This window comes from Urocampus carinirostris, chromosome 20 (genome assembly GCF_059441175.1).
Source record: "Urocampus carinirostris isolate Australia breed hairy pipefish chromosome 20, RoL_Ucar_1.0, whole genome shotgun sequence".
Lineage (NCBI taxonomy): Eukaryota > Metazoa > Chordata > Actinopteri > Syngnathiformes > Syngnathidae > Urocampus > Urocampus carinirostris.
In genome coordinates, this window is record NC_142368.1 from 17,231,321 (window position 1) to 17,255,006 (window position 23,686).

At 42.7% G+C, this 23,686-nt stretch overlaps 1 protein-coding gene across 1 annotated transcript; it reads left to right on the forward strand.

Annotated features, from left to right (window-relative positions):
* Nucleotides 1–695: 695 nt before the first annotated feature.
* Nucleotides 696–23,686, forward strand: thbs1b (thrombospondin 1b). Its single transcript, XM_088325739.1, has 23 exons — nt 696–727; nt 811–899; nt 6,686–7,245; nt 7,310–7,388; nt 9,887–9,964; nt 10,027–10,136; nt 12,102–12,227; nt 13,298–13,394; nt 14,465–14,638; nt 14,752–14,928; nt 15,029–15,202; nt 15,283–15,410; nt 15,524–15,676; nt 15,753–15,971; nt 16,051–16,158; nt 16,496–16,655; nt 16,747–16,865; nt 17,202–17,436; nt 17,537–17,764; nt 17,849–18,120; nt 18,198–18,295; nt 18,370–18,509; nt 22,207–23,686. The coding sequence occupies exons 2-23, from the start codon at nt 836–838 to the stop codon at nt 22,212–22,214; spliced, it is 3,507 nt and encodes a 1,168-aa protein (XP_088181865.1). The 5' UTR covers nt 696–727; nt 811–835; the 3' UTR covers nt 22,215–23,686.

Here is a 23,686-nt window from a genome sequence, read left to right on the forward strand (position 1 = left end):
TCCATCTCTTTCGATCTCCCTCTCTCTCACTCTTTCTTGCTCTCTCTCTCTCTATCTCCATCTCTTCCGAGCTCCCCCTTTCTTTCTCTCGCTCTCTCTCACTCTCTCTTCTTTGCTCTTCCTCTCTGCCCCCCCTCTCTATTTTTATCTCTTTCCTCCCTCTCTCCCCCTATCACTCAATCTCACTCTCCATCTCTTTCGATCTCCCTCTCTCTCACTCTTTCTCGCTCTCTCTCTCTCTATCTCCATCTCTTCCGAGCTCCCCCTTTCTTTCGCTCGCTCTCTCCCCCTTTTTCTCTTTCTCTCTCTATCTCTCTGTCTCACCTTCTCCGTCTCTCTCCCTCCGACTCCCTCTCTCCGTCTCACACTCCACCCCCCTCTCACTCTCTCTCCCCCCGTCTCCGTCTCTTTCCCTCTGCCCTATGGATGACAAAGTGAAGCCCTCTTTCCTGGCCTCTGATTGGCGGAGAGCATTTATCGGGGAGGCCTTCCACTATTTAAGTAGCACTAGGTCCCCCCCGCTCACTTTCTAAGGGCCTTTATTTAACAAGTGACCATCAAAGAGCCACTTTTTTCCCCCCCACAAAAATAAAATCATTTCGCTTACATTCAGCATAGATTTCCCTCCCCCTCCCCCGGATTCCAAGACCCCTTTCCTGAGGATTACGCTTGGATTTGTATCGTTTTTTTTGTCATTTTTCTCCCCCTTCCATTTCTTTCATTACAGGTAAGACGAAGAAGAATTGTTTATTTAAAGAGAAATGAAAGCATTTTTCCATCATTTCCTTTTTTTTTTTTTCTTCCCGTCAGGTAAAACTTTGAAATTCGTCTCATCATGAAGCTGACGGGCATATTTTGTTTTTTGATTCTCTGGAGCTGTGACGCCGCCAGAATAGCAGGTAATAACTTTATAATAAAAATAATATTAATACTAATACTATACTACCGAATCCACCATTTACGTTTTTTTTTCATCGACTGTATTTATTTAAAAAAATGACTCGAAACTTCAGGGGCACCTCTCATACCAACACTTCGAAACACGAGAATTTCAAATTACAGCGGTGCCTCTACATACGAGCTTAATTCGTTCGCTAGCTCGAATTGCTTGTGTAACGAGCGAATTTTCCTAATATCAAATCATTAAAAACAAAGCATCCACTTGAGCCCTAAAAAATTATAAAAACGCATCTTCCTGAGCACTAAAACACATTTAAATAAGGTTAAAACTGTAAAAATACAATAATTCGATGAATAAAATGCGAGATTATTATGAGCACTTAATATATTGATAATTGATTAGTATATTGATATCGTTAATATATCGCCGTAACGAATGTGCGGGGGAAGGGGTGGGGAGGTCGGTGTGTCGCGGAGATGGCATACCTGTCAACCATGGGCGTGACTAGCCTATTTAGGGGGGTGCTCGAACACCCCCAAATCCAACCCAAGCACCCCTGGTAACTTATAGTATTTTCAAAACTCTCTTTTCCTTAATTAAGGACAGTTCAGGTGGAAATTTAATAAACGCTAGCTAAACAAACAAAAATGCTTTGAAATGGTTCAGTCTATTTGACTCCCAGCACCGCTCTCACCCCCCTTTTGCTCTGGGTAGTGTCACTTGCAGCATAGCAGCGGAGTCTGTGGGGGCTCCGGTGTATTAAGCTGAGAGTTGTTATGATAAAAGCCCAAGAGTGCCAAAATTCATTTTAAAAAAGGGAAGATTCGATTGATAAAAACGGGTTTTTTACATATAAGATTTTAGCAAAATATTTTGATTAAAATGTTACCATGATTGAATTTGATATCTTTTATCACTTTCAGTATTATATACGTTTTTTTGTACGCCGTATGAGAAATTCAAAATCTTTTTTTTACTCGAATCCATATCGTCTCGGTCGCTGGTACCCAGGGTTGGGTAGAGTTACTTTAACTGGATTACTTTCAATGACTTTTGGATTACTCCAATACCAAATATGCCACATTTATTATCCCTTAATAAGGGGCAACTGCAACCATGAATGAGTTGACAGAGATCGATACGTATGCCCTTACTGTACACATAAAATTAAAGTTACTGTAACTTTAAATGAACGTAGACTATCTCTCTATATATACCCAAGCCATATCCCTTTAGTGCACAGGTGTCAAACAGGCGCCCCGCGGGCTGGATCAGGTCTGCTTAGGGATTGAATCCGGCCCGCGAAACAACACTCAGAGAAGCGCAAGAGAAAAACAAGCTGCAGGTTGCCAAAGAAAGGTGCCTCGAACAAAGACACTGTACTTGGATTTCTTTTTCTCTCTCTCTCTCTCTCTCTCTCTCTCTCTCTCTCTCTCTCTCTCTCTCTTTCTCTCTCTCTCTCTCTCTCTCTCTCCCTCTCTCTCTCTCCCTCTTGTCCACCCCTTTTCTCCCACTCTCTGTCTCTGTCTCTTCCTTTGTTACTCTTTGTCTCTTTCTCTATCTGTGTCTTTTTAACTTCTTTTGCTCTAGCTTGTCCTTTTCCTTTTCTCTCTTTTCTCTTTCTCTCTTTCTACCCTTCCTGCTTTATTTTCTCTTTTCTCCCCTTCTGTCTTTCTATTTCTCTTTGGATTTCTTTCTTCCACTGCCTTTCTTTTCCCCCTCTCTCACGACTTTTTATCTTTTGTTTCTCCCGCTCTCTCCCTCTCTCTCTTTTTCTTTCTTTGTCCTGCCCTCTCTCCTTTTCCCTCCCTCTTTCTCTTATTTCTTTCTCTCTCTTTTTCTTTCCCTTTAATCTACTAGTCCGGCCCCCGACAGAATGCTTGTTCTATCGTGTGGCCCCCGAGTTAAAATGAGTTTGACACCCCTGCTGTAGAAGGAGGTGGCTAGAGTCGAGAACACACTCGCATTCATCCCAATTGGCTCTTCCCAATCTGACACCGAACATTAACAATAAGGAGTAAGTTGCTGTGCCATGTAACCCTTATCAGCAGAGAGGCCCAACAGCATACACTGGTTTACCCCCTCCGTATCATATGGTCAGATGCAGTTAGCCAGTTCGAACTTTGTCGATATCATTCACATTTCTCCCTATCACACACTCTTGCATCCATTAAATTAACCGACTTCGCATCCAGAGCAGGTTTCACAAAATTACATGTACACAAAATTACAGCACTTTTGTTTGTAGTAGTTTGCACGCGCAAACTGGACGATGCTAGCAGTGAGCAGTCACGAGCGTGAGTAGTCTATGAAGTGGATTTTCCTACGTATAGCAAGCAAGATACGTTACCAGGTCTAAACAGGTACTACAGCTGCTTTATTTGAAAGGGAAAGTTTTTGTGAGTGAGTAAACTGCTCCAAGGATCGTATTAGTTTTGCCTTTTAGTAAAAGTTTGCCATTATCACTTTTCTCAAGGTTTTTTTCTAAATTCTTAAACATGCAAAATTTAAGGAAAAGAAAAAGGTCAGGCTTGACACTTTATTATACTTTTTCTTCTTTTTTCTCCCTGTTTCCTGTTTTCTTTTATTCTGTTGTTTCTTTTTTCTTACCTTTTTACTTATTTTTTTTTGCTATTTTTGTACTTGTTTTTTTCTTTTTTCATTTCCTTTTTTCTTCTTTGGTCTCTCTGTCTCTTTCTCTCTCCTTGTGTCTCTTTACCTTCTTTTGCTATCCCTTACTTTTTTCATTTTCTCTCTCTTTTTTCTCTTTCTCTCTCTCTCTTGCTTTCCCCTTCTCTCTTTCTCCCCTTCTCTCTTTCTTTCCTTCTTTTTTCTCTCCTCTCTTTCTCTCTTTCTATTTCTCTTTGGATTTCTTTCTTTCTCTCTCTTTCTTTCCCCCTCTCACTTTTTATCTCTTTTGTTTCTCATATTTTATCTCTTTTCTCTCTCTCTCTCTCTCTCTCTCGCGCTGTTTTTATCTATTTATTTATTTATTTTACTCTGTGGGGGATCTGCACGGCATGTACTTACTTTTACTGAAGTAATTATTTAGCCTTGCTTTTTTTAAATTTTTAAATTTTTAATTTTTAATTTTCCTTGTTTTTGTATGTTTTTCTTGCTGTCGGTCACCCCTCTTGAGGGATATGACCAAGGTAGATAAATAGATAGAGAGATAGATAGATAGATAGATAGATAGATAGATAGATAGATAGATAGATAGATAGATAGATAGATAGATAGATAGATAGATAGATAGATAGATAGATAGATAGATAGATAGATAGATAGATAGATAGATCGATAGAGAGAGAGAGAGATAATTATTTAGATAAAGAAAACGATTACCAAACTGTCAGTTTAACTCCAAATCACTCAATCCAAATACATTTTCCTCCTCGGTGTTGGGTTAAAAGACGCGCGGCTTCCTCCTTCCACCTCCCTTACGTCCGACGTCATTTCTTCTTCTTGCCAAGAGATTACAAGCTTTACATACATCCTTTCTGCTTTTTGGGCAAATATTTCACTATTTGCAGCTTGTAACCTGGAGAATATGATTTTTTTTTTGGGTGCCATTTTGTCCGGTTTCACTCTTGTTCGCTGCACGTCGTTGAGATGCGCACTTTGGTGTCAAACCGTTCTTTTAGGCGCTGCACTTGCAGTGCACACTTTAAAGATTCGGGTTTATTTCGGCCTTAGTTATTAAATCAAGTTAATCGGGTTCGGGTTTATATACCCGCGACTCGGGTCGGGTCAGGCTGAATTCTTTAGGCCCGATCTTACCTCTAGTGTATTCCAAATATGTTGCGAGATAATGGATTTCGAAGACAGCATGTCTTGTTTTTGTCATCCTGAGCTGTGATGTCATTGGTGGAACAAGCCAGTCGCCATATTGTGTTCATTTGTCGAAGAGGTTAAGTTAAGGCAAAGTTTTGGTATTTTTTGTGGAGAACGCCTAGGTGTTTTTTGGCAGGTGCAGGTAGTAATGGTAAAACAAAGGGTGAGCAGTCAAAAAGGGGATAACTGGCAAACAAATCTCACCGAGAACCCCCTACGGGGGCTAACCAGAACGAAAGGTCGCCACAGCATCTGCGTAAAAAAACAGGCAGTAAGCAGCCAGGCTGACTGGGAACCAATAGTGAAAAGCGGCAACGGCTACAAACGCAAAGCCGGAAGGGAAAAAACAAGGGACACTGCAATATCGGCGCTTATGCCAGGCTAGCCAGGCAAACAACACACGGTGGGCACCGACCGGGTACGAACAAAACAGGAAGCCCTCGGTAGCCCCGACGCTAACGGGAAGCTAGTCGGACAATAATAATAATAATAATAATAATAATTTCCTTGTATTGTCATTCTGTGTAACAATGTACACAGAACGAAATGTCGATTGCACCTGACCCGTTGTAGCGAGCCGATGCAGCCGCAGCCAACAGAGGGCGCCGCCGACCACTTTTTAAGTCTTAGGAATGACTCGGCCGGGGCGCGAACCCGAACGTCCCAGTCTCAAAGCGGGCGCCTTACCATCTAGGCTACTGAGCTGGTAAATCATATCAACAGCGACACACGCGGTAAAGAACACAAACAAAAAGCCACAATCATCTACTTGAGTGGTATCAATCGCTGTTCACTACAATTGCTGTCTGTTTCAGAGCTGGCCTCTCATATTGTGTTAATGGGATTCACCGTTTTGAATGTGTCGTGTTCCTTCAATGACGTCATGGCTCAACAAACCAGACGAGGCAACTTTGAGAGTAAATTTCTCAAGTGGAATATTTTGAAACGTATTTGCACAATTCTTTCATGAGTACCGATCCTTTGGCGCCAACTGCCTCGGACTCTGATTGGCTCTCTGTCCCCATTCAAACCCAGTCCTGTCTGTCCCCTTTTGTCAGTCCGTCTGCGAACCTCAGTTAACACTAGGCAAGCCTTTTTTGACCCTGACTCCCACCTGTTTTTTCCTCCTGTCAGTCCCCCGGCTTCGACCCGTTTTTGGTCTCGACCACGTCTACTCTCCCGTCCTGGCTTTCGACCTTTTTTGTCCCCGACCACGTCTACTCTCCCTTCCTGGTTTACGACTTGCTTCCGACCCCGACCACGTTTTTGCTCTCCTGTCACGGATACTGACCCGTTTTTCCGTTCCCGACACCACCACCGACACTCCCGCGTTTAGAGCGACCTGCGTCCAGCATTCACCAGATCGTGGGCGCAACCCTTTCTCTTTCTTCCAATAAAACTTGAGAGAAACGCAACGCAAGTGGGTCCTGTCTCTGGTCTGGTCCTGACAAATTGTGGGGAGGAACACAGCAGGTTCTGTGCCTAATTGAATTTTTTTTTTTTTTTTGCGGAGTACCTTTTGATAGACACATGTTTGGTTGTCTTTGATATAATGGAGAAATTGTGGTTTGTGTGAAATAATAAGAGTGCAGGATGCCATCTACCGATTTTTAATTTCAAAAGGTTAGCATGTATGCTCCTACTATTAACTAATATTAAGGGGCAGCATTAGCTCAGGAGGTAGAGCGCTCGTCTTGGTGTTACATGTCGAAGTGTCCTTGGGTAAGACACTGAAACCCTAATACCCCCAATAAGCAGGTCGGCGCCTTGCATGGCTGCACGGCCGCTATTGGTGTGTGAGTGTGTGTGAATGGGTAAATGTGAAGCACATTGTAAAGCGCTTTGGGAAGTCTTCATTGACTTGAAAAGCGCCATATAAATGCAGATCATTTCATTTTTACTACTACTACTAATAATAATGAAAAAATTCCCCTCACCCATCACCACCAGAGAGCGGAGAGGACAACAGCGTGTTTGACTTATTCGAGCTCGTCCAAGTCCCCAAGAAGAACCACGGCGTCAACCAAGTGAAAGGAGACGATCCGTATAGCCCTGCCTACAAGATCCTGAACCCAGACCTGATCCCCCCGGTCCCCGAAGGTGCCCTCCAGGACCTGATTGACTCTATCCACACCGAAGGGGGATTCCTCTTGTTGCTCAACTTCAAGCAAGCCAAACACACCCGCGGCGGGCTCCTAAGCATCGAGAAGAAAGACGGCTCAGGACCCGTTTTGGAGATCATCTCAAACGGGAAAGCCAATACTTTAGATCTGGTTTTTTCAACCGAGGACAAGCAGCACTTGGTCTCCATTGAAGACGTTGACCTGGCCACGGGGCACTGGAAGAACATTACGCTACTTGTGCAGGAAGACCGGGTCCAGTTGTACACGGGATGCGAGGAAGTCAATAGCGCGGAGCTAGAAGCACCCATCCAGAACATCCTGAGGCCGGAGACTGTCTCTGGTGCGAGGCTCAGGATAGGGAAGGGAGCCGTGAAGGACAGGTTCATGGTGAGTGATACGGTTGAGGCGTTCGCTTGGCGTTTTCTGACCTCATGTTCCTTTGTGTTTTTAGGGGGTCCTTCAGAATGTGCGCTTTGTCTTCGGAACCAGCTTGGATGCCATCCTCCGCAACAAGGGCTGTCGGCAGAGCTGTAAGTGAGCGACACGCTAGGGCTGCAACAACCAATCGATACAATTCAGGGTTTGTTGAAATCCTTGAAAATGCTTGGGATTTATTGTCAGAAAATTCTTTGAATTTGGGTAAACTGGGGGCGGCAGTGGCTCAGGAGGTAGAGCGCTCGTCTTGGGATCGAGCGATCGCAGTTCGAATCCCGGCTCCTCCGTGTTACATGTCGGAGTGTCCTTGGGTAAGACACTGAACCCCTAATACCCCCAATAAGCAGGTTAGCGCCTTACATGGCTGCATGGCCGCTATTGGGAAATGTGAAGCACACTGTAAAGCGCTTTGGGAAGTCTTGACTTGAAAAGCGCTATATAAATGCAGATCATTTCATTTCATAAACTGCTTGAAAATGCTTGGGATTGTTGCCATGGCCATGTTTCTCGGCAGTCTGACTAAATAGGACAGAATAAATGAAGAAACATTTTAAAAAGTGCGTGAAAATGGTGGCTTGTCAATATGGCATTATTGTGGTGCTGGTCGCAGCCGATAGGACAGCTTTATTTAGAAATCCGTCTCTTTTAGCTCGGGACCCTGAGAAGAACGAGCTCTTTTGGGTCCCAAATTGCTCCTCAGATTGATTTTTTTTAATGATATATTACAAATAATAATCAAACATTATGCATCAAATTATTTAATAATTCGTATTTTCATATGTTCTGCAGGGGATCCCTGAAAAACACGGAATCTAATCTAAATTGAAATATTCACAAATCGTATAGTCCAAAATAATTTTAGCTTTTTACACACGGAATAGATTTAAAATAAAAGGACAACACAATATCCCTAAAAATGCAAAACAATAAAATATGAATTAATAATATTAACACTTCAGTGCTATAAATAAATAATAAAGTATAAAAAAAACTATTTACAATTCTGTTTTAACCAATTTAGATTCAAAACACATAAGAAATATAAATTAAGATAATTAAAACAAAAAGCAAGAGATGAGCAGTCAACTTCTGAGCAATCAATAGCATTAAAAATAGTCAAAATTTGGCCCATTTATCTTTCTTTTTATGTGTGCAGTATTTTCTTTGTTGTTTTTTGTTTGTTTCCCGTATCAAACGCAATTATTACCCAACACCTATAGAGGTCTTACCATGTTTGTAAAGAAGTGTGACGTAATGAAGTTGCTCGTCCATTATTGAAGCAGAATGGCAGAATTCATGTCAGTTTATAGCAGTCCATTGACACAAAAATGTTGTAGATCATATTTAGGAACAGCTCAAAACAGCACAAAGTATGTGCGAGCATCAAGATAGTGACTATTTTAGTCATCAAAATCAACAAAAAAACGTTCTTATGATTGGCGATGGATTTCTTCCTTTGACAGTACTGGAAAAATAGGCCTTAAAAGTGCTTGAATTTGGCCATGAAAAAGCTGAAATCAACTATTAAAACCGTTGTGTCTTGCGATTTATGCCTCACTCAGGGCAGTAATTCAACGCAAACAAGAGTGCATTGAATTTCGTTGTGACCGTGGTTGTAGTAGCACTTTGGTCCAGTAGAGGGCGCCCGAGACCAATGTTATTAAAAAGTATCCTACGTACAGTATTTGCAGGTGTATAGCATACATTTGTACGTAATTTTTGTGAAGCTATTTGACATGAAGCTATTTTTTTAATTATTGACCATTCTGGTTTTGTATCATTTCAATACATCAATATTGATAAAGAGGAGAATATTAAAAGTTTTTTTTTAAATATTAGATTCGGCGATTCATAAAAAAAAACGTCCACTTCATTATTTTTAAGATAATGGTAGTTGCAGTCGTACGACACACACACCCCATCAGACTTCATGCTCCTCACCTCCCACATGCTGGTGGGTGATACTGGGAATTTTGGTATCGATGGCTTTTGATACCAGATTTTTCTTGGAAATACTATGATCATTGAATAATTGAACCCCTTCACATTTGCTATGTTGCCATAGTGAAAATAGATTTACAGGTTTTTTGTTCAGTACCAGTTCAGTTGCAGCTAGTTGCTCTTTTTAGGGTAAGTTATGTTCACGTGTTTATGTAAATACACGGTGTTGCCGGAGTAGAGAACTACTTTCCCCCCTATGATTGAAAAAAAAAATGTTCACACCGCGCTGCGCTTCATGTTTGCCTATGCCATTTTAAGCTTCTTGTAGGGTGGGCACACACATTTGTTTGGCTCTTCTGCCTGGATGCAGCAGCAGACCAGGTAGGGAGGGGTGCAAAAACCGTGCCTGTCAGTCACCCACTGGGGCATAAACTTAGAGAGTGGCCGAAGCCACTGGGTGAGAGACAGAAGGGCTGCGCTATCTACATTTGAGGAAATGGGTGGAGGAGTGAAGAATCAATCTCTGGATAATAGTATGGATCTGATCCAAGTACTTGCGAAGTATCAAAAAAGTCAATATTTGGATCGATCCACTCACCCCTACCCTTTTAGTGGTTTTTACATGACCTGCATGGTTCTGTTCTACCTCCAGTACCAGACTCTCTTATCATGGACAACCTTAACGGCTCGTCGGCCATCAGGACTGAATACACCGGCCATAAAACTAAAGGTACATTTTGCACTACAGCACCAAAGAATGAAATCTGATGCTTTTATTCTTGTGTATTGAAGATTTACAGATGGTCTGCGGCTTCTCCTGTGAAGAACTGATAAGCATATTCAAGGAGCTTAAAGGTCTCGGCGTGGTGGTCAAGGAGTTATCGATCGAGCTCCGCAAGCTGGTAAGCAGGAACCATATTTCGTGTTGTTGTATTTCGTGCTCATCTTGGGACCAAAAGGTCATAGGTTTGATTCCAGTCTCCTCGAAAATAAATGTCAAAATGTCCTTGGGCAAGACCCTCAACCCCGAATGGCTCCTTGCATGGCTTTCACTGCTATTAGTGTGTGAATGGGCAAGTGTGAAATACATTGTAAAGTTCTTTGTGAGGTCTTCAGTGACAATTCAATGTCAATGGAATTTAGCATTTCTTAGTCTCTTGCTTCAAACTGACACCCTCTGACTGAAATGGACTGCAATCAAACCTAAATATTTCAGAGCTTGTTTTGTTGGGAATCTTCAGCTTTTTCTCAAAGAACCGACAAACAATTGTCACCAAACAGGTTTATGTTCTTGATTCTAAAACAAATCTACTGGTGCACCTGAACATCAGTAATGTTTCTTGGGTTCATTGGGTATTTTTCTACCAGCTCAGTAGCCTAGATGGTAGGGCGCCCGCTCCGAGACTGGGAGGTCACTGGTTCAAGCCTTGGCCGAGTCATACCTAAGACTTACACCATTGGTACTCATTGCCTCCCTGCTTGGCGCTCGGCATTAAGGGTTGGAATTGGGGGGTTTGGTCACCTATTGACTAAAATGGCTGCGCCTTGTTTGGCTGCGGCTGCATCGACTCGCTACAGTTTAACTGTACGGGTCAGGTGTATCGACATTTTGTTCTGTGTGCATTGCTACAAAGAATGACAATAAAAGTAAATTCTATTCTATTCTATTTCGGGTCTCACAACATTTTACACCCTCGCCCAGTTGACCCCGCCGCAGGAGACCAACCCTGCAACATGTGTTTAGGTGGCATTTATCTGTACCCAGACTCTTGTTCAGCTGCTTCGGTGGTGTTCTTGATGGCTCTGTTCATTGCAATACTCAAGGCACTTAAAGCTTTGTGGAGTGAGTAGGCCACAAATCCTCTGTGGCCAACTCTGAAGGGCATACATCTCGCCTTCCAGCCCTTCGACCGACAGTCAATGACCAGCGCTTTGTATTTTGTCATCTTCCTTTTGTTGGCATCCCCCAAGCGGTCCTCCCACGGCACCGTCAACTCCATCAACACGATGTTCATGGTGCTCTCTGAGACCAGTAGGATGTCCAGCATCAGGGTGGCATTGGCAAAGTTCTGGGGGAACCGCAGCTGCTTCTCCTGGTCTACAGAGAGCTGCCAGTCCTGAGCCATTGCCAAGAACCCTGCTGGTGCCTTTTTGCAATTTGCTCTTGGCTAAGATCCTTCTCTGACAAAAGCAGTTGCTCAGTTGGTGTTTCGTGCTTGGTTGGAGCTGCAGATGCCCTTGCTGATGGCCTCTGCGGTCGGCTTCATCACCTGGTTGTGTCGCCAAGTGTATCTCCCCTGGCCCAGCGTATTTGAGCTGGAGCTTATAATGTGTTTCAGAGTTACTTGTCCAAATAAGTCATGCACTTCATTGATGCATTTTTTCTTTTCTGAGGTTGTTTGCTGTTACTTGACCAGAACAAGATCTCAAGGTTTTTCTTTCTACCCTTAAAACAAGTCAAATAAAAGATAAAGAAGGAAAGAAAGACATTTCATTGTTCATTGTTCTGTCATAGGAGAGAAAGACACAGTTTTTGATTCTGTTGATGTTATCTTTTGGGAAAGCTTTTTGTGGCATGCCCCCTGCTGTAAAGTATTTGAGGAGCCGTGGAGGAGTAAGGGGGGTGGGAGGGGCGCATTGTCTTCAGTACTATGCCCATTTTACAGGAGACTTCACGAGTCAGAAATGGTTTTGGCCATCTGTGATTAAATGCTTCTACTAATTGTGTAGAGTATCTCGTTTGTTAAACGGAAGTGACCAAGATAAGCCTATGCTTAACCTTGTTCCTGAAATCGATATTTAAGGTTAAGAAAAAGGAGGAAAATAATTAAAATGCAAACAGTAACAAATGTGTGATTCCCTTGCAGACCAATGAGAACAAGCTCATCAAGAATCGCATCGGCATCCAAAGCGGTGTCTGCATCCACAACGGCATTGTGCACAAGAACCGAGACGAGTGGACCGTGGACGACTGCACCGAGTGCACTTGTCAGGTACACACCTTACTCTTATTCAAGGGTTGAGGTCTTATCTTGACAATGGTGGGGAAGAAATCATATCACCACCATCCTACTGGGCTTTATGGTAAACAGCTCCTGCCTGGGAGAATTGACCCGATTTTGCCATCCTGGGCATTGTCACCCTGGAGACCCTTAAGGGGGTGATCCTGGGCAGAATCGCAAAACTGCCAAGAAGAACCAAGAAGCCAACCAGGAAACAATGTCAAGATTTATTCTCTGCCCATCCCTGTACGTGCCCGCTTCCAATTGTTCAAGCAAATCTATGAAGGCCCAGAAAAGAAAGGAAAAATCAAGCACCTGGCCATCTGCGAAGGATTTTCTCAAGCCCACTAAAAGCAAGAAACTGATGCTGAAAGAACCGGGCAGGGATATCAAATAAAAACAGACAGTTTTCCTCGAACCATGAAAGGAATCTGTCTAGATTTCTACGGTTAAATATATTTTAACTATCAGTAATTACTCCTGAGATGTGAGAGACATGTCATCTGGAACCGCCAATTGCCCAAAAAACGTCTTTCTTTGCACTTATAGGCTTAATTTTCCCATTAGTTATGTTGGACTCTCTGCCGCAAGTTACAAGCAGCATCAAGCAGGATTGGTCGGTCCAAATTGTCCCTTGGTGTGAATGAGCGAGCGAGTTGTCTGTCCCTGTGTGCCCTGCGATTGGCTGGCAACCAGTTCAGGGTGTCCCCTGCCCATTGCCCGATGATTGCTGGGATGGGCTCCAGCACCCCCGCGACCCTACTGAGGATAAGCGGCGCAGCTAATTAGAGATGAGATGAAAGACTGTCTGACTTTTCATGTATCAGGTGCAGTCTCCCAGAGTATAATCTGTCCAAAACTGCCTCTTATTAGGACAGGTTTAGACCTTATGTAATGCAGTAGTTGGGGTAGTGCAACCATAGTGTCTACATTTGGATTTATCACACCATAGTTGGTGAGATTGTCCTTAATGCAACAACTCATCGGGGTTAGATCGCAACATCTCCCTTGAGAAATGTTTTCGTGAGACAAGACCTGACCAGAAACTCTGTTTTCTGCAGAACTCTGCAACAGTGTGCCGCAAGATCTCATGCCCGCTGATACCTTGCGCTAATGCAACAGTGCCAGAAGGCGAGTGTTGCCCTCGCTGTGGAACACGTAAGAAACTGACTTCCCTTACCTTTTATATAATTTTGCCTCACTGTTAGAAATGTCATGCCTAGCCTGTCTATCATGCAGATGGCTTTTAGGGCTGTTCAGTGCTATTGAACTGTAAATTTTTCCCCATGTTTTACAAATCAGCCTATTTCATTGAGTGTCACTGAACAATAATAAGATTTCAAAGATACATTTTACATTGGATTTTTCAAAAACATGGGCAGAGGTATTCAGGAGTTGAAACGCTAACTCCACACAAGAAGCCTGGTGGTGGAATTGATGTCAGGAATTCTGATCTGTGATGTGGTAGCACATCCAGTGATCCACTATTCCACCACATTGCACTCTTCGAAAAATATTAAGCCACATTTGCTGAGGTTGTTGGCTTTAGGGAGGTTTTATGATGGCAATAGTTGGTCTTTGTAAAGAAAATATGTCCTGTAAGATTTTGTAAATCCAAACAAACCTTTATCTGGCTTTACTGTACACTTTAAAAAGAGTCATCCAAACCTAACATGCACCACATGATTTAGTATATGTAAGCTATGCTAGTTAAAGAGCTGATTTTTCGGCACTCGTACTGGAATATATTAAAGGGTAATTTTGTGTCTGGAAAGTTGGCACTGTGTGTTCTTTGAGATGGCTTAGATTTGATGAAGTGGTCGAATTGAAAAAATACAAATATTTGACTCTTCTTTAAAGGCTTCAACCACATGAAGGCATGCTAGTTATACCCAACAGTCTCGGCCTTGACGACAACCATTGGCTAAAACCAAAATAAACAGCATGGACTACGTTCAACCAATTTATTTCAGAAGTCATTACATAACATCATCCAGGCGTGCAAAAAAATTTCCTCTCTAAGAAAACATACATAACAGAGCCTTCCAATCATACGGTGAGACGTTGCGCAATATTGCTTCTCTGAGTACGATAGTTCTAAATCCTCGCTAAATTGGCACTGGTAGATTTATACCATAAAAGATTTCCTTAGTTCTTTTTGTTCCAGAATTTGGGGGTATATTCATTGTTTATCCCTCCGATATCCTTGTCATCTACCTCCTATTCAGCAAGCGACTATGCAGATGACGGCTGGTCGCCGTGGTCTGAATGGACTCATTGTTCCGTGTCATGTGGGCGGGGCATCCAGCAGCGAGGACGCTCCTGTGACCGTATCAATAACAATTGCGAGGGCACCTCTGTGCAGACCCGAGACTGCTACCTTCAGGAGTGTGACAAGCGCTGTAGGTTAACCTCCTCCCTACTCCCTACCTCCACATCCGTCAATAAAAGTTGTTGGCGCCTATAAAACATTAATTCCTCCTTGGTGCATTGCTCTGCTCGGTGCAATCCTCAGTCAAACAAGATGGCAGTTGGAGCCATTGGTCACCGTGGTCTTCCTGCTCGGTCACCTGTGGGGCCGGTGTCATCACTCGAATCCGTCTGTGCAATTCCCCAGCCCCACAACTTGGAGGCAAGCAATGTGAGGGTGAAGGCCGCCAAACTGAAAAGTGTCAGAAGTCTCCTTGCCCCAGTAAGTGCGGTCCACTCGTTTGGCATCATGCAACCTTAGGCCCTTATATTTAACTGTGAAAACTGATCCCCATGCATCCTTCCCTCTTTGTGTTACTCAGTCAATGGAAACTGGGGACCTTGGTCACCATGGGACACCTGCACTGCTACATGTGGTGGTGGTGTACAAATTCGTGAACGTATTTGCAATGACCCTGCACCTAAATATAATGGTAAAGAGTGTGTCGGTGATGGAAAAGGAACACAGACATGCAACAAAAAAATGTGCCCCGTTGGTAAGAAACTAATTGTTGAGACAGAAACAGTACTTGGTTCTTGCTCAAGGCATCCCTTTAACAGTGGACATTGTTTTCAGATGGATGTCTATCGAACCCTTGCTTCGCTGGGGTCAAGTGCACGAGTATTCCTGATGGTTCTTGGAAGTGCGGGAAATGCCCTGTCGGATACACTGGAAATGGTGTCAAATGTAAAGACGTTGATGAGGTGAAAGTTAATAAATCATCTGTGTGAACAGAAACATCAAAAACCTCTGGCCCGAAACAATATTTATTATCCACTTGCTGAATGATTCGAATTACTTTTAACTTTACCTACAGTGTAAGGAAGTCCCTGATGCTTGCTTTGAGTTCAATGGAGTCCACCGCTGTGAAAACACCGATCCAGGCTACAACTGTCTTCCCTGCCCTCCTCGTTTTTCTGGACCTCAACCGTTCGGGAGAGGTGTAGAGCAAGCTGCTGCTACAAAGCAGGTTTGTGTGTCCACATTGCTTTGAGACCTTCAAATTCAAGATTTTACCATCAGAAACATCCTCTTTGTACTTCTAGATATGCTCCCCCCGGAATCCATGCCTGGATGGAAGCCACAACTGCAATAAACATGCGCGCTGTCACTACCTTGGGCAATTCTCTGAACCAATGTTCCGGTGTGAGTGCAAACCAGGTTATGCTGGCAATGGACATATCTGTGGAGAGGATACAGACCTGGATGGTTGGCCAAATGCTGACTTGGTTTGTGTGGAAAATGCCACTTACCACTGCAAAAAGGTATGTGTGAAGAGAAGTGACCAATCGTTTAGTTGAACAATGGTTCTGAACCCTATATTCTGTTTTTCTGTTAATTAAGGACAACTGCCCCAACTTACCCAACTCTGGGCAGGAAGACCATGATAAGGATGGCATTGGAGATGCTTGTGACATAGATGATGACAATGACGGCATTCCTGATGACAGAGTAAGTTGGACAGGAAAGCGTACTGACGGTTTCATGTTCCTCATTCATCTGCAATAAGAGGGTAGGTGGACATAAGGAGGGGCTCTGGGAGAAGGCAAATGTTTTCCCTTGCCAAAAGTCAAATACTACCATGGAGGTAAAAGACTAAAGGGACTCAACTGTGCAGAAATTCCAGACTGCAAAGTGGAATTTGAACTAAAAATAAAGCGGCTTTTCATTCCACAGCCATCCATCCTTGTAAATGGGTCCTCTCAGTTAGACTGAAGACAGATGGCAAGTACTTGCACCTGAAGAAAAACCTAAAACTTTTCCTTCCATCCTTGCTTTTCCACAACAGGACAATTGTCCGTTCATCTTCAACCCCAGGCAGTACGACTACGATCGTGACGAGGTAGGAGATCGCTGTGACAACTGCCCTTTTAATAGCAACCCTGACCAAACAGACACAGACAACAATGGAGAGGGTGACGCCTGTTCTATTGACATCGATGGAGATGGTAAGGACGACTAGGACTCTCAAAATAGCAATTTGTTAGTCGGCAGTTTCATGTCAAGTCCTTAAAACCATTTCTTACATTTCTTATCCAGGCATACTTAATGAGAAAGACAACTGTCCATATGTGTACAATGTGGACCAAAGAGACACAGACTTGGATGGAATAGGAGACATGTGCGATAACTGCCCTTTGAACCATAATCCTGATCAGGTATGTGCACATTCCTTCCACCTTCCCAGTTACTTCCGGCCCATCTACCAGTAAAAAAAACACACTATGGGTCATTTTTCAGTATGTCTCTGTCAAATCCATGACAGTGAGAGAGATTTAAGTTTTAGCCCCTCCCAGTCAGTCTCAATTCACCTGTGTCATACAATTGTGTTTTATGAACTTTAAGATCAATTCCAGATATGAATATCACTACCCAAAATGAAAATCAGTTTCCAAACTATTTTATGCAACCTCTACCGTTCTGCATTTTAAACAGTCCTCTGATTCCGAATTTCCCATTATACCTCTTGCCAACTGGATCCCTTTCCTTTGTAGGTGGATTCCGATGATGACAATGTGGGGGACAAGTGTGACAGCAACCAGGACATCGATGAGGACGGACACCAGAACAACCTGGACAACTGCCCGTACATCCCCAATGCCAATCAAGCGGATCATGACAAAGACGGGAAGGGTGACGCATGCGACCATGATGACGACAATGACGGAATACCAGATGACAAAGACAATTGTAGACTAGCACATAACCCTGACCAAATTGATTCTGATGGTGAGGGAAATGAAAGATTAGGAATGAGTTGTAACTACACAACATTTTCTTCCTACTCTCGATTCTACTCCTTCGTTAATGTGCTCAATTTATTTTGCAGGTGATGGTCGTGGAGATGCATGCAAAGATGACTTTGACCAAGACAATGTACCCGACATCTATGACGTGTGTCCAGAGAACTTTGACATTAGTGAGACGGACTTCCGCAAGTTTCAGATGGTTCCTCTAGACCCTAAAGGCACCTCTCAGATTGATCCAAACTGGGTGGTTCGGCATCAGGGGAAGGAGCTTGTTCAAACTGTCAACTGTGACCCTGGAATCGCTGTTGGTAGGTCACGTCAAGTCATGTTTATTTGTAAGTAAGGCAAAAAAGTACTGAAACACAAAATTCCTTTCCCCAATTTATCTATAGGATATCATGAGTTCAATGCTGTGGACTTCAGTGGGACTTTCTTCATCAACACAGAGAGGGATGATGACTATGCCGGCTTTGTGTTTGGTTACCAGTCAAGCTCCAGGTTCTATGTAGTGATGTGGAAGCAGATCACTCAAACCTACTGGTCCAATAAACCTACAAAAGCCCAGGGCTACTCTGGTTTGTCAATCAAAGTTGTCAATTCCACGACTGGCCCAGGAGAACACCTCAGGAACGCCTTATGGCATACCGGGAATACTGCAGGACAGGTAGTTTTTGTTTCTGTCCTCATACCATATGAGCTCACCCGGATGGTATTCAATAAAGCTACTTTTGTCTTCTTTAGGTGCATACTCTGTGGCATGACCCAAAGCACGTCGGATGGAAAGATTACACTGCTTACAGATGGCATTTGATCCACAGACCAAGAACAGGGCTTATCAGGTGGGCAGATAAAAAGATCCTTCAAGTCCGACAAATTCCATTATTTATTACTTAACATTCCGTCACCCACTCAGAGTCGTAATGTACGAAGGAAAGAAGATCATGGCAGATTCTGGCAGTATCTATGACAAGACATATGCCGGAGGCAGATTAGGACTTTTTGTCTTCTCCCAGGAGATGGTTTACTTCTCAGACCTCAAATATGAGTGCCGAGGTGAGTAATAATAACGTTTCTTGAGAAACATTCCATTGGAACCTCTAAACGCATTTGCTTCTGTGATGTAGATTGATGTGTCTTAAAAAAATGTTTTAACTCTGGGGCTTCATCAGGAGAGACAACCATTAGATTGTTTTACCCCTACAGAAGATACACCTAACCAGTTTAGGGGGCCTTAATGTCAAATAGGAATTACTTACAGTTCTAGTCACTTCATTTAAAAAGTAATTGTGATACCCCCAGATTACTGACACCAAAAAGTATCGTGTTAATCTGAAAGTACCGATCTAGTTACAAATTAACATGTACTCGCATTGAAGCTAACCCCCTAAAACTGTTTCAAATTAGCTCTAGAATTAGAGTAAAAGAAAAAGACGCGTGGAAGTGATGAACCCTACTATTATTGGCTTGAGGAATGTTGAGAACCTGCAAACGAACAATTAGTCGTGACACTCCATGTCCATTTTGTCTCTGGGCTTAAAACCACTCGAAGATTTACTTCTCTATTTTTCGGTACTGTCCAAGACTTTTGTAATTCATCATCTGTTTTTGATAAGTAGCAAAGTAACGCATCACATTGTTGAGCTGCAGAGATACGAAATGTGTTCTTGCATCAAAGTCAAGTCAAGTTTATTTGATATGCCCTTAATCAGAAGAAGTCCCATAGGGATGCACAGACCACAGACTATTGCAAACTACGGACTATTATGACACCATCCCCTGATTTTTATGCTCTTTACATGAGGGAAGGAAAAAATCAAAAGCCTTAGTCAAGTCTAGTCAAGTCATGTTTATTTGTGACGCCCTTAATCACAAGAAGTTTCAAATGGCTGTGCAGACTATAGACTATTATGACACCATCCCCTGATCTAAAACCTGCATGAGGCTAAGGAAAAACTCAAAATCCTCAGTCAAGTCAAATCAGGTCACGTTTATTTGTATAGCCCTCAACCACAAGAGGTTTCAAATGGCTGTGCAGACTACAGACTAGTGCAGACTACAGACTATTATGACAGCGTCCCCTGATCTAAAACCTATATGAGGGTAAGGAAAAACTCAAAAACCTCAGTCAAGTCAAGTCAAATTATGTTTATATGTGACGCCCTTAATCACAAGAAGTTTCAAATGGCTGTGCATACTACAGACTATTGCAACCATAGACTATGATGACACATCCCCTGATCTAAACCCTACATGAGGGCAAGGAAAAACTCAAAAACCTCAGTCAAGTCAAGTTTATTTGTGACGCCCTTAAAGGGCTGCACAGACCACAGACTATTGCAAACTACAGACTATTATGACACCATTTCCTGATCTAAAACCTACACGAGGGCAAGGAAAAACTCAAAACCTCAGTCAAGTCATGTTTATTTGTGACGTCCATAATCACAAGGAGTCTCAAGGGGCTGCACAGACCACAGGATATTGCAAACTACAGACTATTATTACACCATGTCCTGATCTAAAACCTACATGAGGGCAAGGAAAAACTCAAAAGCTCAGCATGAAGACATAATGAATCCTGCTTCCAGGATTACCAGACAGCAAACAATACACAGACATAATTGACATAAAATATAGGTCATTCACAAGTTATAAAATAAAACATTGCTTTAAGCCTAGATTTAAACATTTTCACTGAGGTTGCAGATGGAATTTTTAGGGGGCAGAGCATTGCACAGCACCTGGGCCCTAAAGGAGAATGCTCTCGAACCTGCGGATTTCTTCTTGGCTCTTGGGATCACTGGTAGACCAGCATCTTCCGAGCGAAGGCTCCGAGCAAGAACATAGAGAGCTTTAAATCTGAAAGACATGCATACAGTTTTGTGAATCCTTCTAAGAAAACTGAGTATGGTCCTGGGGCGCGATAAATAGTCATTAAAAAAATCGGTGGTGACATTGAGGAGGAGCCTTAAACGCCTTGTATTATTGGAGGCCTGGGGAGTAAATTTAAGTATATTTTCACAAACAAGCGCAACATCGCCACCTTTCTTCAATGAGTGTGCGACATGGAAGCTCTAATAGTAATGGGGAGAGACCTCAGTTAGTGTTAAAAACTCATCTGGGTTTCACAAAAACCAATCAGGTGAACATTATGATCCCGAATAAAATCATGAAAAGCCATGGAAGCAATCAATCTAATATCCCAAACAGGGTTGGGTAGGGTTACTTTAACTGGATTACTTTCAATTACTTTTGAACGTACGAAAGATTACGCTAACATGAACGTGTACAACTAAAAAAATCAGGTGGTTTACATGTCATTTAGCACCCGGGTCTCCACAACAAGTGGTGAGCGGTTAAAGGATAAAAAAAAGATTTATGAATAGGATTTCTTACCTTTGTGGTGGTCTGCAGAAGCCATGCTCTATTCCCTCAAAAGAAGGGAAACTCGCACATCTTCTTCATATTTTGCTATTATTTCTTTCTTAAATGCAATAGTTGTACGCACTACTCTTCTTTTTTCACCTGTAGCAACTTTGCTGCTTGCACAGACCTTCTTAGGGGTTAAAACACTCCGTGCACCGATTTTAATAGCGAAAGCAAAAAGGAGTGCGCGCTAGGGTGGTCCTTATTTTTCGACTTTTAAAATTTCATGCTCTGACCCCTTGAATATGTTCCAATATATACAAAACGTAATTAGGCAAAGTTTCATCAAAATCAAAGGATATTTAGAGGTCGCTCAAGGCCTCTGAAATTTTGGTATGAAAAATAAGGATTTTTCGCACATTATATCAGACCTAGTGTACAAAGTTACTTGTAACTTTTCTTGTGTTACAATTATAAGCAATGGACTGAAATTGGATGTTCTAAAACGCCGTACACATAGGGTTAAGATTTCCGTTTTTTCTCGAAAATTGCCAAAATTTTACCATTTTGGGAAATTTCAAAGTCGTTGAGCTACCTCTAAATATTATCCAAATTGTTCAAAATTGCACACAGTGTGTTTTTATCGATATAAGAACATATGCGGGGGGTCAGAGCCCAATATTTCAAAAAAAAAAATTTCGACCCCCATTAAGGACCACCCTAGTGCGCGCTCACGTGACAACAGTTCTTCACGAGGGGTGGGGGCAATCTTCACTCGTACGCCGCTCAGCGTCACCCCTAGCGTACAGGCGTTCGAACTCCGATTTTTTGAACGAAAAGCGAAGCAAGAATTTCTCGAAATTTTGGGTCGAGAACTGATTTGCTCGAACTGAGAGGCGTTCGAAAACCGAGGTTCCACTGTATACACTTTTTTTTTTAACTTTCAACGGGACCTGGACTCTGCAGGTCTGCATCAAACTTTAAGTACCGGTATCTTTTTCCGTTCATTTTGCCAGCCGTGTACTTTAATGAAGGACATTCAGTTTCAACCGCGGGACTTAAAGTCGGGTTTGGGTTAATTTTGTGTTTGTGTTACATTTTATAATGCGGCCGCATGCGGCTTATATACGGGTGCGGCTTGTGTAAGTACAAAATCGGTTTTCCTCTCAAAATGTGGTGGGTTTCGGCATATAATCAGGTGCGCTCTATAGTCCGGGATTTACGGTCATTGAAAGTAATCAAGTTAAAGTAACCCTACCCAACCCTGATCCCAAAGAACACATTTCAACTGCGCCAAGACCTTTAAACTCAAACTGGAGTCTTCGTAGTACTCGCCACAAGATTTCGCACCTTACCCACTGTCTATTTTTCTCCCCTTCCACAGATGCATAAAAACCACGGCGCTGGATATTCCGAAGAAAGCACCTTTCAGTAGTACACACCTTTCTTTTCGAATCGCCTGGACCAGGGACCGATTTATCTCTTCAGCGCTTTCTTGTGCAATGTTCCAAAAACCTGGGTATCCTTTAAGGATCGGACTCGATTCCCTGGCCTTGGACAAGAGCGGGGGAAAGGGAGAAAAAGAGAAAAAATACTCCCTCTCTCCGTCTCTCTCCCCCACCTTTGCCTTGAAGACACCAGCACCGTTCTATCCCAGCTCTCCTTTGCTTGCGTACTCTGTGAAAGAGCTCATTCATGGGTGTACAAGCAGGGTTCACCTGAGACAAGTATGCACTTCCAAACTCCTCCTACCCCCCAAAAAAATCAAAAGACAGACTCAATATTCCGTCGGATTTACCGTATTTTCCGCACTATAAGGCGCACCTAAAAGCCTTTATTTTTTTCAAAAGCTGACCATGCGCCTTATAATACAGTGCGCCTTATTTATGGATCAACATTAAGTTTTCCAACTAACTTGCAGCCGCCGACTCGATTTTCCCCCGAAGGCCAAGTAGTACGCGGTGTGTGCTGGGATTTATTTACCGGCGTTTCATTGGCTAACCAATGTGTCAATCATCATTTGAATCGATCACTATTGGCTAAAGTTATTCGGAGGTCAAGGGGCGGATCCGTTTTATCATTTACAGGCTGGCATTGGCTTAAACGGCAAAACAAAGCCTGCAATTGGCCGAAAAAGATGAATGTGTATAGCACGTGGTTGACGGCATACAGAAAGCATTTTTTACTATACTGTATTTGTAAATATTTTATTCTCCTGGATTTACTACACTCACGGATATAAGAGGACATTGGCTGCACATTATTATGAACACAACGCCTTCGGTGAGCTACTCCGGCTATACATTATCCCTGTATCTTGTTTCAGACTGAACTCGATGTTTCTGTGATAAGCGGTGCAGATAATGGATGGAATGGAGTGTCTATTTTTAAATTAAACTCAATTCCAAGTGTTTATTGTCATATGCACAGTAAAGTTGCGAGCGAAAAAGAAAATAGAAACTAAGGAATGGTTGGAATTTCTTGAATCCCAAGACTTTAACCTTCCGAATGATGGAACGATGCATTTGAGTGACATCGTACGGACATCGCATCCGCACGTGTTCTCGACACGTATTTGCGTCTTTGCAAGCTTTGGGAATGTTAAGGGGGTAATAAGTTGGACTGAACTATCTGACTGTTTTGTCCACGTTCCCATTGTAGCGCCTTATAATCCGGTGCGCCTTATGTATGGAAGATGTAGGACCAAAAACTATTTTTTGGGGGTGCGCCCTATAACCCGGTGCGCCTTATAGTGCGGAAAATACGGTATATTAGAAAATACTGTTCTTAAGGACTTTAAGCAGCCATAACTTTTTTGAAATCCCTGTTGAGAAAATAGTTCAACCCGATCTTCAGGATGTTTG